This window comes from Cynoglossus semilaevis, chromosome 1, assembly GCF_000523025.1.
Source record: "Cynoglossus semilaevis isolate Cse_v1.0 chromosome 1, Cse_v1.0, whole genome shotgun sequence".
Taxonomy (NCBI): domain Eukaryota; kingdom Metazoa; phylum Chordata; class Actinopteri; order Pleuronectiformes; family Cynoglossidae; genus Cynoglossus; species Cynoglossus semilaevis.
In genome coordinates, this window is record NC_024307.1 from 6,148,368 (window position 1) to 6,162,432 (window position 14,065).

General features: G+C 42.0%; 1 protein-coding gene across 1 annotated transcript in view; it reads left to right on the forward strand.

Annotated features, from left to right (window-relative positions):
• Nucleotides 1-14,065, forward strand: part of LOC103376657 (latent-transforming growth factor beta-binding protein 2) — a 114,102-nt gene that overhangs the window by 47,371 nt on the left and 52,666 nt on the right. Inside the window, exons 6-9 of the mRNA XM_025056850.1 lie at nucleotides 1,323-1,523; nucleotides 2,780-3,069; nucleotides 4,417-4,519; nucleotides 11,499-11,573. Coding sequence (XP_024912618.1) covers nucleotides 1,323-1,523; nucleotides 2,780-3,069; nucleotides 4,417-4,519; nucleotides 11,499-11,573 — 669 coding nt within the window. The remainder of the gene's footprint in view (nucleotides 1-1,322; nucleotides 1,524-2,779; nucleotides 3,070-4,416; nucleotides 4,520-11,498; nucleotides 11,574-14,065) is intronic.

Genomic DNA, 14,065 nt, shown 5'->3' on the forward strand with positions numbered 1-14,065 from the left:
AAAAAACCTCTAAACATTTTGACCTCATAACTGTCTATTAACAGTTTTTGGCACGTGGCTCTGATATTACAAACACTTGAGTGTTCCTGGCAGAGGATATCTGCAAGATTACATTCCTGGCACTTCCACTTGGTCCTAGGCTGCAGTTTGTTTTTATGTTCTCTTTTTATTATCTAGAAATCGGCCTTTATTGTGTCAAAGCAAGTGTTAAAGAGCGTGTTAAAAAGAGATTGCTTCCCATGTAGCTTCGCGTCCTGTTATTTCCTGGGCGTGCGTGTTGGCCAAAGAATGTCAAGTGGACAACTTACAGCTATCTCGTGCTGTGCGGTAACATCAGGCCGGGTAATTATAACAGCTTTCCCTGATACACACCCTGTGTACAGCTCTTATTTTAAAGCCTGATATTAGGTTGGGCTGAGGTCGGTTTATTAAAGGACTCGCGCGTGTGTGTGTGTGTGTTTATTTGGTTGTTGGGGGTTGTTAATGAGGCAGACAGAGGCAGTGAGGCGATCTTAAAATAGTTTTTGACCTGTGCAGTCCTGCAACCATCACTGACAGGATGTTACAGCGGTGAGCTGGTAACACTTTTAACAACGCCTGTCCACCAAAGCAGAGTGTCTCTGAATGGTCTTCTCTGCCTTTCCAAATCGCTGTCTCCCCCTCTTTCTCGTCACGACTGTCTTTAATCCCTTTTCAGTTTTGTTTTCAACATTCTCCTCTAATCCCTTTCATTCCCTATCTGTTATTGTTTTATGGTTATTCCAACCCTCCCTCTCGTCCTTCTCCAGTCACACTGCTGTTAATGTCATGTGACAGACCACTCATTTCCAGCATGCCATTGATGTTGTCCAGTGTCTGTTCCCTGTTTGAGTGTTTACTGTCTGACCGAATGAGTCAGGGACGACACATCTCACAGCAAATTTCCATCACTGGTATCATCTTTCATACCACAGTCCTGGACCCGCTGACCATCCAGCTATCTTGTGGTGTGTGAAATTGCCGAGCTGGAAAAGTGCAGCGTTTCATTTTAACATCTTTTGTGCTCGAGAGTTGTTCATTTTCTTGTTCGTCACAGTTGTGTGAAATGTTTTCGTTTTTGCATCCATGATGCAGAGGTGGAGTCAGAGTGAATCTCCTGATGTAAACTGACCCAGTTATGTAGGTTACTACATTGGCATCAGCCCTGTTGCCAAGTTGGACCATTTGGTCTGTGCTCTCTGTCTCTCCTGTAAATCGTACTTGTTTTGTAACGATCTTTGTTTTTAGAGTTTTACCTAAATTCATCCTTCATCCTCATTCTGCCCTTTTTGTTTTTCCTTCAGTCTTCTGCCAGATTCCATGTCTCAACGGAGGCCGATGCATCGGCAGGGATGTCTGCTGGTGTCCGTCAAACTCCACAGGGAAGTTTTGCCACCTACCAGTACCAGTTCCAGCAAGGACAAGTCCTCACAGTCACAAGGACCCCAGCCATACTGGACCCAGCTCCCACTCAATGTACACACTTCCACTGTCCAATCAGCAAGGTAACAACAGGACTGGCACATGACGATAAAAATGTTCTTCGTTATAAAACACTAAGAGACTTGATACTGGAAAATGTACATATAATAAACATTGAATGTATTACATATAACCAGGTCAGTAACTTTATCAGAGGGACAGTATTTATCTGGACAAGGACCTTTTTGGAGTCCAGTCAGGGGCCTTCAGAGGGACAGTATTTATCTGGACAAGCACCTTTTTGGAGTCCAATCAGGGGCCAGATTGGATGATTGTTTGGGCCAGATTTGGCCTGTGGGCCACGTGTTGATAATCACCGTCATATACCTTTTGACTTGGGCTTGTTTCATATTTTTCCATGTTTCTCGAGGATCGTCCCAAAATTCTTCTTTCTGTGTTATTGTTGGTTTTGTATTGGATGATGTTGAAATCCAGGGCCAATCAAACACTTACAACGTTCCATGTTTTTGGGTAAGGAATAAAGTTCAAATTTGATTCCAAGTGGACCTTGTATTGCACTGTATGACTCAGTGGAAGTCCTCATATTGTTCACACAATACTGCTTTCATCAAACAGGGGTGAAAATTAGAACCAGAGCAGAGCGACAGCATGAAATGATAATAGCCAATATAAAAAAAGAAAGTCTTGTGTATTTCTCTTTCCTTCTCCTTTGGTGTTATTTTTTTATTTCCTCCTCGTGTCTCTCTGAGCAGCTCGCTCTGTCTAAGTAAAAGCAGAAGTGCCGTCTTCGATTATTTAAATTCTATTCCGAAGTCTTCCATCCCTTATTTTGAATATTATTAAGGGGGAAAAGTCTGATGCCTGTGTTGTTATATCACCGCAGAGAAATTAGCCTTCTGTCCTACATGTTTCTACGATGTTTCGTGTTCAGGAATCTTGATAAGGCCGAGTTCTTCTTTTTGGACTCTTGCTGCCGTTTGGTGTGTAAGACTATGAATCATGAAAGTTGGTCAGGATTCTGGGAAAAAACCCTGGCACTCCCCGAAGATAGATGTTTCCCCTCTGTCAGTAGGACAAAGAAACTCATTCTCCTCACTGCAACATCGTCCTAAATCCTTGGTAAACCTGTTTTATGGCTTGAGGAAGATTTAATTTGAGCCAGAGACTCTTATTGCCTTTGTTGTGTTTGTCTTTAAATATATTTATTGGCCTGGAAGACACTGAAAACATGTTGATGGAGTTGATGTCAGCTGCTGCTGACTCCACTGTTAGACTGACAGTTGACTATGCTGGATGTGCTGTGTCGTTCCATGTGCAGTGTCCCTCCACCCGTCCTTGGTGAATGTCCACATACAGCATCCACCCGAGGCTGAGATTGAGATCCACCAGGTAGCTCGAGTGCAGCCGGGTCACAGACTGGCCATCCCAGAGGGCGCACATTCCGTCCAGCAACGCTCCCAGCCCGGTAATGGACACGAAGCCACCATTGAGCTCAACGGCAGACAACTGCACTTCACCGGGAACGAGAACGGCAACAGCCACACCAGACTGCAGCCCCGTCAGAACGGACATGTGGGAAGATGCTTTCAGGAAACAGTAGATGGCCAGGTATGCTGTGAACACAGTAAGCTGTCATCACCAGCTCTCCCGCACCACCTGTCAGACACATGGAAACCAGTGGTTGAAAATATCCTTTGGCCTCAGGTATCATTATGTATATTTAACTTCACCTCCGCAGTCTCAAACAGGAAACAGGCCCACGGCAGGGATTTGTGTTACAGCATCTGTAGCCACTCTGGACATACAACCTTTCACAAGGATCCTAACTTATACAAATTTTGAGCTAGAGTGTGTTTTTTAAAAGAAATTATGTTTAGCGTAACAATGGTTAAATGCTTTTAGCAACAGTTTATAAGATTAGCCAGAGTGAGGTTTACAGCAGCTAGAACACCACCTGTTTTGTTGACTGTAATCGGGCGTTTTAACTGACACCTGCTGTCGAGGAGAAACAGGTGAGGTGTTCTGGGCTAAGAAATAAATCCTGAGGGTAAAAAAAAGCGAGGAGAAACAGGTGAGGTGTTCTGGGGTGTTTGTCAGTAACTGGGGGCTAAGAGGTAAATCCTGATGGTAAAAAAAAGAACCCAACAAAACAGAGATTTCTCAGTACAAAACTAAAGTTCTGTAGTGTGTTGTCTAGCCACGCTAACTCCAGTAAACCATAAACCAGTCTTCAGATCAGTACATCAGTTTAACGACAATTTAAAACCGCTCCTAAACTAGTCATTCTCTGACACAATTTAAAACCGCTCCTAAACTAGTCCGGCCATTCTCTGATGTGTAACACAGCTGTGGACAAGCACAGACTTAGCGTAGCAGAGAAGGTAGCATTCTGGGGTAAATATATAAGTCAGCTTTAGTCCAAGTGTTTACACTGAGAAACAGTAACATATTGTTTCTCAGTGTTGTTTTCATTTGGCTGATTTTCTCACAGATTCTGGGAAAGACAGAATTGAAACCTTCCACTGATGTATCCTAATCCCGACACAAGTTACCCTGAAAAGGGTGTTTATACAAACATTTAAGTTTACCGTTTTGTCTCTTCTTCTGCCAGGCATTTTTGTCTTCAACGGGATTTAACTTTGGATCCTTTTTTTCATTCAGACAGAAGAGATTCCAACAGGAATCCTAGCTAACGACTGGCCTAAACGTTAGCCTAATACGATGCCAGGAGGCTTATCATTTTTCCTAGTGTTGAGTATTTCCGTGTTTGTCAGTAACTAGTTTCAGCTGTATCTGTTTGCCTCGTTGTAGATTGGCATTATCTGAAGCGTAGCACAAACGCATGAATCCAGCCCTGGCACATGCACGGAGATACGCACAAACAAGCATGTACAAACACAGAACTTGTTAAAACCTGTTTCTTTGATGTAACACAGACTTGTGTTGTTGTTGTAGTGTGGCAAACCTCTGCCAGGCCTGACCAAACAGGATGATTGCTGCGGAAGCGTGGGCGCCTCCTGGGGTCTGCACAAGTGCCAGAAGTGTCCGACTAAACCAGGTCAGCTACAAACTAAAGCTACAAAATCTGAGCAGGTGTTCGTTCGAGCTAAATGCAATATTTCATTTATTACACATCATTTTCTTGTAGTTTTTCTTTTGCTTATGTCATCGAGCTCACTTGGTGGTCTCACGTCCTCGATGCTGTTACCAGCCACCATTAGGCTCCCAGTCTCCTTCTTTGGCTGCGTGATTTGTCTTTACACAAGGACATAAAAAAATTGAAGCTATTTGCAGAAAGCAGTGCAGTGAAAACACATTCATCTTGGGGATGGGAGCCTGGTGTGAGTGCCACCCACCGTGTGGGCAGAATGAGGCAATGTGGCCTCAAATAAGTGAGGAAACGAATCGTCCAACCAAAGCTGTGGTAGGTTTGACAAACAGCAGCGGCTCGTGGCAACGCCCATTTGCTGTAGATAGACATTAAAAGATAGAAAACGTCTCTTTCCGGGCAGCGTTTCTAATCTCCGTGTGCTGCAGCTGTGGCAACTGAGGCTGATAAACTGTTCCGTCCCTCCGTTCTAGGCATAATTAATTCAATTTCATGTCCACATCCTAAGATGTCAGAGTCACATTCCTTGTGCTCTGTTTTTTTAATTTCTGACTGGACCTACTGTAAATGCGGAGCAGACACGGTGATCACTGTCACCTTCATCTATCATAAATACCAGTCTATCCGACTCAGCACGTCTGATTCCTGTTCTTCCTTATTCCCCGGTGAGACGGCTTTTGGCTCCCAGATGTTTTTCTCTGCTTCCTCCTTTGAAGCCTCTGGAAAAAAACAGAGTGAATATGCTTTCACTCATTTTTATGGTTGTTTTGGGGGCAGCATAATGTAGGCCTGGGTCCTAGGTCACACGCAGGCAGGGTAGATAATGTAAGAGGAGAGAAATGAATTCAAGTAGAGCAATATGTTATCTCCAAAAAGTTCTGGATTGGACCTTAATAAAACAAATGCTTTGAATTCCTTCAGAGTGTTATTGTTCTCGGTTTAGACCCTTGGCTCGATGTGTCTGGCCCACACCCAGGCTGTCTTTTGGGTTTGACAGGAATGATGTGTAACCTGGAGACAACAGCGCCTGAAAATTGATGCCGTTTAATGGCCTCTAATAGGTCAGCTGCCGGCTGGCAGTGTGGATAAAACTCATGCAGCTTTGTCCGAGTCTCCTGTGTGGGTTTTTAAGTGCGTGATAACAACGTCATGAAAGCCAAGTTTGAATTGAGTGGTGTAATGCTACCAGTGGTCACTTTATGACCAGTTACAAAAGGCACCAGTGACTGAGAGCAAACATTACTCAATGTTTTAAATTGCATTTTCAAAGGATGCCAAAGTAACCATTGGTTAATGGATTTCTTTTCTAGTCACAATACTTCTATTCTGATTATTGTATTCCATTCCAAATAGTTTAATCCACATTAGAGACCCTCCAGACTCAGCTCAGTATTTATAACAAGAAATCTTGAAATGCAGGCTCGTTGGGATCATACTTTAAATGGTGCAATTTTTCAATAAAACACAAATTACACCAACATTCCTCCAAGGATATATATTTTTTATTTTTTTCAGTATTCATATTTTTTATACTTGTTATATCATTTCAATCTATTCAGGTTATTTTGTGCCCTAATCACTGAATATTAATTATTTTTTTTATTTTTTTTGTACATTTGTTATTTTGTGCCCTAATCACTGAATATAAATACATTTTTTAATTTTTTTGTACATTACCTATAATGGTATAACAGAAGTTGAAATAATGATTAATCGGCTCACTGGTTGGTTTCTTATAAGGTTGAGCTAAGCTCCGTATGTTGTCCTGCTGATGTTTCCAGGTGCAGCTGTGAGTACTCCTGGAGTACTTCACCCATAACTGGGGGGTTTGATTTCAGATATGTGAGTCGACATGTCGCCCTAGACACCAACAGTAGAACCTGTGATGTAAATCACTTGAGTGGGTTCAGTACTAATGTATGTACCATTTACTGTAACCGGAAACCTTATAGTATCAGGTAGACGTCTATCCAGTGATCCATCTTATCTCTGTATAAAGAGTTGTGATATGACTGAAATATCCCAGCTGCTGGACTAAGGCATCTAAATACTTACTGTATTAACATCAAGTAAATTACAGATACTGTAAAGAACAGAATATAACTGCTGTACATTTCTTTTTTGCATTTTTGGGACTGTATAAAGACTCGACTGCCTTTGTGTCCCATCACAGTTGGGAGCTACAGCCGTTAGTATTCAGCGTATTACAGTTACATACTGAGGATTCTTGGATCGTAATGAGATCCAGACCAACCAGAAAACTGCAGTAGAACTGCATCCTTCTGTTTCTTGTAATGTGGAGGAGAAGAGACAAATATGCACAAGCTGCCATTTTTAGAGATTTTAAACAGAATCGTAAACCGAAAAATTAAAAATACTGGTTACCCCCAACAGGTAGGGGGGCATCCAACAAACACTGAAGACATTTCATTGGGCTCTTGAGCATTGATTCATCAACAGTATGATTCTTGAGGACATCCAGTATCCATGTGGTTTTGCCCAACTGTGAGCCATGTCAGTGCATCTGTGTTACTGATGGTTTCACGGCTAATCGAGTGCTGCAGAACGTGTGCCATCCCAGCTTTCTGTGCTGGACTAAGACCCCTTTCTGTCTGTGATACTGGGATGCCTCCCAAAGACCCTCATTAGACATCCCAAGGGCGTAGAGCAAACACCACACCCACGGGAGCGTTGGCCGTCCTAATCCCAGCCTCCCTGGGTCAGCAAGGCTATCATGATGTCAATTCTCTGTCTTTTCTTTCTTTGCTACACTCACGATTCCGCCTCTCACTCTGGGAGTTGCATGTCCATTCCAATCAGTGCAGTTCTTTTATATGGCTCTGTAATGAAAACTCGTTTTAATGTGGTTTTAATGATTTTTTTTTTTTACAATAGCAAACGAATCAAACAGAACGAGACGAAGCGATTCATGGACTTGTCTACCTTCCCAAATGTACTCATCACCAGAACTCCACTGTACTGTACATCGAGCAGCAAACACATGTGCTTATGATAGACTTCACAGATGATCAAAGTAGAACATGTTAATAACCAACAAAAAGCCAGAGATGCTGCAACTTTGTTGTCGAAATTGGATGCGAAACAGCAGCTGTATTGGAGGAGCTGCTCGGTGGCTTCTTTTTGTGGCGTTTAGACAAAGACAGTTAGTGTACATCTCTTTTGACAGCATTTGATTCACTGGAGTTGACTTAGCGTTATCCTTTCACAACTGAAGCGATGGAACCTATTAGCTGGGCTGCAGTACAGCTCTTTAAGATTCAGCCGAGCTAACCGCTAGGAGAAATAAATCCTGGTGAAGGCAAATGGATGCGACGTTAGCTGCTTTTCTTAATTGAAATGCAAAATAAAACAAATGCTCTGTTGTATACCTACCATTAAAAAAAGATTTGGGTGGTTTATAAATTGAGTTGCATTTGGGTTTCTGTTTCATATGTTTGTTTGATTTTTTTTGATTTGCCATCAACATTCGGAAAAAGGGCGTTAATCTCCATTGTCACAGTTATAAAAAGAGACGTAAAGTTGTGTGAGTGAAAGCCATGGATGGTATGTTATGAGTTAAGATTTAATGTGGCAGAAAAATGAAGTAATCCTCTCATCAGAGCCATATTGTTGTTGAGGCCCATACAGTACGCTCTGGAATCCTTGTGTTGAAGCAATACGATCCAGATACACAGCTCAGGCTGTAAATGACTGAGCCGATCTCATCTATCTCTTGAAGCGTGTTTTGCTTCTGGCTCTGTTAGGATGTTGACACTAGTCCCATGTGTCCTAACTGATTAGCCTTGCCTCTTAGGCAGAGGGCACGCTATTCATAAAGAAGACTACAGCACATGAACCGTGCCTTCGTGGCAAATGTGGCGTGTGCCAAGGACACATTTTCTAGTGAGAGCAAAATGGCTCTGCTTCAAACCGTTTCCTCAAGTCAAGTGTTGGCTCCTGTTCCGAAAGGACATGGCATTGGCTTCTTAGAAAAATTCACAGACCAAAACACATCAGTTGGATTATGTCTCTTTTCATTTTCCCGGTTTTCTTTTTTGTGGCACCACTTTGTCCAGTGGCACCAAGTCAAGAAAGTCAATCGCCGAAGAGTGTCCCGAGGAAGAGTTGGTTTTTGTGTTGGTTGTTTTCCTACTGTGGTACGCAACGGAAAGAAAAGTCATTCTTCTTTGTCGGGGTCTGTGGATGCCATGCCTCCGTCTCAGCTCCTGTCCACCACACTTTCTAAGGTTTTCCAGACAGTTGCGATGAGATGTCCAACATTAAGGTTGCCTCTTAGCCAGGTCCCTAAGGAAGCTGGGAAAGGGCACCGAGCCCTGTGATTGAGAGACCAGACCTTTTAGTAATTCTAGAAAAACACCCACGTCTGTGTGGTCTGCAGACCAATGCTAACCAGCTAACAAATAGATATTTCTATATGGGGGGGGAGGGGGGTTTAAGAGCTTAACACTTTTCTGTCCTCCTCCCTTTCTTTACTTTCTTCTCCATATGTAAAGCTGTCCCTCAATCGGAACGCTCTCTGTGGCGCCTGCCGCAGTTTAACTTCTATATTTAGGAGACACACCCCCCTGCTGTGATCTGATTAAGGACAGCAACTCCCAATCAACGAGGTCGAAGCAATTGAAATTGACAGGAATGTGAGCAAATATTGCTACACAGTGAGGAGCGGAATGCAAAACACAATCGAATGGAGGCAGACGTTAAATTAGTGAGGGGTGACAAAGTCTTTTGTCACACGGGGCTAAACGGACGGACAACAATTGGATGTTTTTGTCGACGTCCTCGCAGCACAAAGATCGGCCTGTGAGTCCGCAGCCTTTGTAACCAAGGGTGACACTAATGATGCGCAGCTTGAGTTCACTCTGTGGACTGTAGAAACAAGCATGAGAACAGACATGTGATCAAATCCTGGTGAATACCTCAACTGTAGCTTTGTGTATAGTTATGCTAATTACATGATCAAGTTGACTGAGTTTAAGTCCCAGACTGACTCGAGGTCTCAGCACTTAGCGACTTTTGCTTCGGGGACGGCGGTTACGTACATTGATTCAGGCAGAACTTTTTGCTCTGTAAGGACAAAAGGCTTTTTGTGTCTTTAATGAATAAAATGTGTTTATTAATGTCAGCACCGTGCTGTCACAACATCGGAACAACCTGCCATGGATACGTTTTCCTTTAAAAATGTTACACTGTCATTACCATAACAATCACATTGTTTTTCCAGAGACAGAAAACAATCCTAGACATTTTGAAATTCAATGTCTAACCCTGTGGGTGGACATCCTGAACTCCCCCTCTGACTTTCCTTTGGCATGTGCGCCCTACTGTCTCTCCGCCCAGACTGATCCCTTCGCGGCAGGAGAACGTACCGACTACCCATCACAACAGCTCATTACTCAGGCAGTGCGGAGGGGGATTAGAGTCAAAACAGGGGCAATTCTTTAACACATTTCTTTTTTCCCATTGCCCCCTTCACGCTGACCCAATTCTGCTCTGCTGGGCCTCAGGTACACCTACCCTGTCTGCTCCTCTGGGTCACAGCAAGACAAAAACACAACTCAGCGTCTCAGACCTGTTCCTAAAAACCTTCACATTGCACACATTCCATTCACTCATGAGAAAAGAACCGAGGACTCGACTGGTTATGTAGTTCAAGTTTTAAGATATATATGAAGTTATATATGGAAGTCTGTTAAAGGTATTGCTGAGTGGCTACAACCTCAAAACAGTGCAATAATTGCCATGTATTTGTCGAGGTTTGTTGGGCGACACAGAGATGCTTTTTGCTCCAGATCTCTTTGCCAGTGGTGACGTCTTGTTTTTGTGTTGACTGATTCTTGGTCACTGTTGTGAATTTCATGAAATTGAATTTCATTCCTGGCCTTGGTGTTAATTTGAAGATTGTCATCAATGTCTTTCGCTGCTGTTTTTAAATATGCAAGAAATATCTACTTTGCTCTTGATTTTGGACAATGAGTAAACTGAAATTGAATCTGAACAGGACAAGTATTTGTTTATATAAACTAGGTTTAATATTTTGGTCGAAAACTGTTTTTTTATCAAAACGTGAAACCCAGTTCTATTGTAATGATATTTCAAAGCTCCTCTCAACAGAAAACCTCATTTCTCCATCACATGTCAGGAGGCTTCAAACTGACTGTAAGATTTTCAATACGAAAATAAATTGATGTAGAAAAAAAAATCATCATGGACCACATGTGAAAATTTTATGGGCCACCAGCCAGGAGTTTAAGACAACTACTTTAGGCAAGGTCAAACATACAGATACAGACATCTGATACAGACTGTGACACACGCCGAGGCTTTACTTGGTGCAGAATCATTAGGAGCAGAATGTTTTCAGGCCGCAGAAGTTGGTGGTATGGTCACAGTGGATCATTAACAGAGACACAGTTATTTACTGCAGCGGTTAAAGCCCGCAATACAAGAGGAATACAAACAGACTTTCACGGCTATTCCTCTCTTGTAATGCACACATCCTATGACCCCTGTTAGAGCATTAGTCTTTGTTTAAACAAATTTTCTCTGTGGTTGAATATACAGGTCGAGACCCTCTCGTGGCGTTCTTCGACATATTTATGATATAAGCACTTCCTTTATGTCCCCCTAGGGGCTGGAGAGAGTTATAGATAATATGATTGTAGATGACGTGCCTGTTAGTGTTACATTCAGCTGGATGACAGTTCTGTCCATTTCCATACTCCTACACGGGCCTCCCCCGAGGCCCATCTGTGGGTCCCCTCATTTCTACTGTTTCCATAATGTTAACATCTGTAAGTTATATGCTCACTGGAACTGCTCTGTCCACGACGCACGCCGTTCTCTGTGACAGAGAGAGGCAGCTCTATGAAGTCCGTCTAATCCTGTGCTTTTGTCTTTCTGTTTGTAGCGTTCACAGTTATCGCAAATGGACAGGTGGAGTGTTCCAAAGGTTTCAAACGGATGAATCTGACACACTGTCAAGGTGAGCAACGCAGCACTACAGTCTTTAAATGGTTAAAAAAAGTGGAACACATTATAAAATAACCCTGGCTGTAAAACCCCGTCACCCGAAAGTCAAAAGTGGAACACATTATAAAATAACCCTTGTTGTAAACCCTGTCACCAGAAAGTCGAATCTTTATTTATCAGACTTAATAACAGGCTGATGCACAGATGTCTTTGACATTTAAACCAAATTTTAAAACATAAACCATAGACTTATAAACCCAATGTTTCCCCACATTTTTTGAGTTACGGTGCTTTACATTTAAAAGCCCATGATGCATCACCAAACAAAACTGCAATGATCTTTGAATCAAACATAAACCATAGACTTATAAACCCAGTGTTTCCCACATTTTTTGAGTCACGGTGCTTTACATTTAAAAACCCATGATGCATCACCAAACAAAAATGTTCAAAACTGCAATGATCTTTGAATGTCAGTGTTAGTTTAGTCACAGTTTACTTTCATAGTTTAGTTGAACACAAGACATTTACCTGCAGGAATTGAAGGAAGACACACCCAAAGATTTTCTTGGTTCTCTGTCTTTTTTTTAGTTTGTACATCCATTTGCTGCCACCTGGTGAAAGAGTATTTAATTGTTCTTCCTGTCACTAATTAACGAACAAACACAAATTATTTGCAGTTAATAAATAATTTAGACTAATTAAGTGAAACTGGATACATTTTCACAGAACATTCAATCATCTATAACGGCACAGGAATCACTGAGTTAAACTTTGTGTAAAGAAAGCTGCAAAAATGATATATATATTTCAATTATTTCATCGAATAAATGTTTAGAAGAAATAAAAAAAAATACTGTTTATTAAGGTTTGGTCAGAAGTTCTGCTGGTGTGAAAACGGGGCCAAATAAATGGGAAATAGGGTTTGTAGATGTCAAGGCCCCCCCATGGGAACCAGGTCATAACTACACTTAGCCTTGGTCCAGGGTCAGAGTTCACCAGCCACAAAGTGGCTGCGGCAGCTTTTTAATTGGTCTTTGAGGTACCAAGTGGAGAGTGGTGCAGTAGGCCAAGATTATGGTGATGTGGGTCGGTTTGAGGGAGCTTTAGTTGCCATCATGTTTGTTGCTCAGCTTTTTTTAAGTGAAGCAGAAGAAAAACAAAGTGAATGAAAAAAAAAAGTTTAATTTAATGTCGGAACAACCGTGGTGTTGTCTGGCTTTCTTTAATGCGTCATTGAAAAAATTCATCAGACTTGGCTTTGGGTAATGCTGTAATTTTCACACCTAAAACATATCCAGACCAGCACCTCAACATGAGGTCACATTAAAATACCGACCGTGACACTGAGAAACGTTGAAAATATGACCGTAATCTATGGAGAAAGAAACTGACATTGACATAAACAGACGTGAGCTGCTCTGACAGTTGATCTGAGCTCGACCAGTGACTTGGTTGTAATCTGTGGGCTGTACTTACTGATGAGAGGGTAACGACCTCATGCTGTAACGCTCCAGTGCATCACTCTGACTACATTAACAACAATCCTCAAACACAGGTTCAGCAAGTTCAACATGTTTTCTTATTTCACTCTATTATTTATCAGGTAATGATTGATCTGGGATACATATTTTAATAAAGCAAAGGCATGTGCACAGAGGGTCACGTTTATATTCCAGCGGTGTGTCAATAGCCAACAAATGTTGAAATTTATCCCCTTTATTATTCATACTTTTCTTCAGCGATGAATTCAATATGTTCCTCCTTCTCCGTTGCCCAGTCCAAAGCAGCAAAAGTTGATGGTTACCCATAATATTTACTGGAGTGTTTTTGAATCTCCGTCCTATTCTGCTGCTGCATCGTTCTCAAAAAGTAATTTCTAATTTCAGGTCAGGTCCCGCAGCAGCTGCCAAGCAGCCTGATGAATGCTTTTTCTTGGATTTTGTCGTTTTTCATTAGGGTTTATGGGTGTTGTCTAGCTTTAGAAAATTTGGCAGATTCTATGTTAACAGAACAGATCAGAGAAACACTTGTCTAACATATCGTATGAAACATGACTTACTGCTCCGGCTGCCTTGTTTCGCTGACCACTGCGATCACGTACGTCCTCTGGGTGATGACTGATGGGAAGTCCAGACAGAGCTACGCTGTGTCTTTGACTTCACAGATGATTGCTTATCTGCAGAAGAAATTCCGTCAGCCGCACTGACTCTTTGCTACCGCCTCCTCAACGTTACATTTTTCATCGGTTGCAAGTTAAATTTATGGACGTATAAAAACGTATTGGACATTTATCATGTTGAACAACCATTTGGGCCACGGAAATGCCTCAATATATTCAGTTTGTAGTCTAGGAAATTGTCTACTAGAAATGTTTGGTGAGACCGTATTTTTAGAAGGCACACTTACTTTTGGCAGTTTCTCCCGTGACTAATTTTAGCCTCATAACTTATGTATGTTTCAGACTTCCAGAGTAATCACATGTTGCTCCTTTTGGCCCCTAAA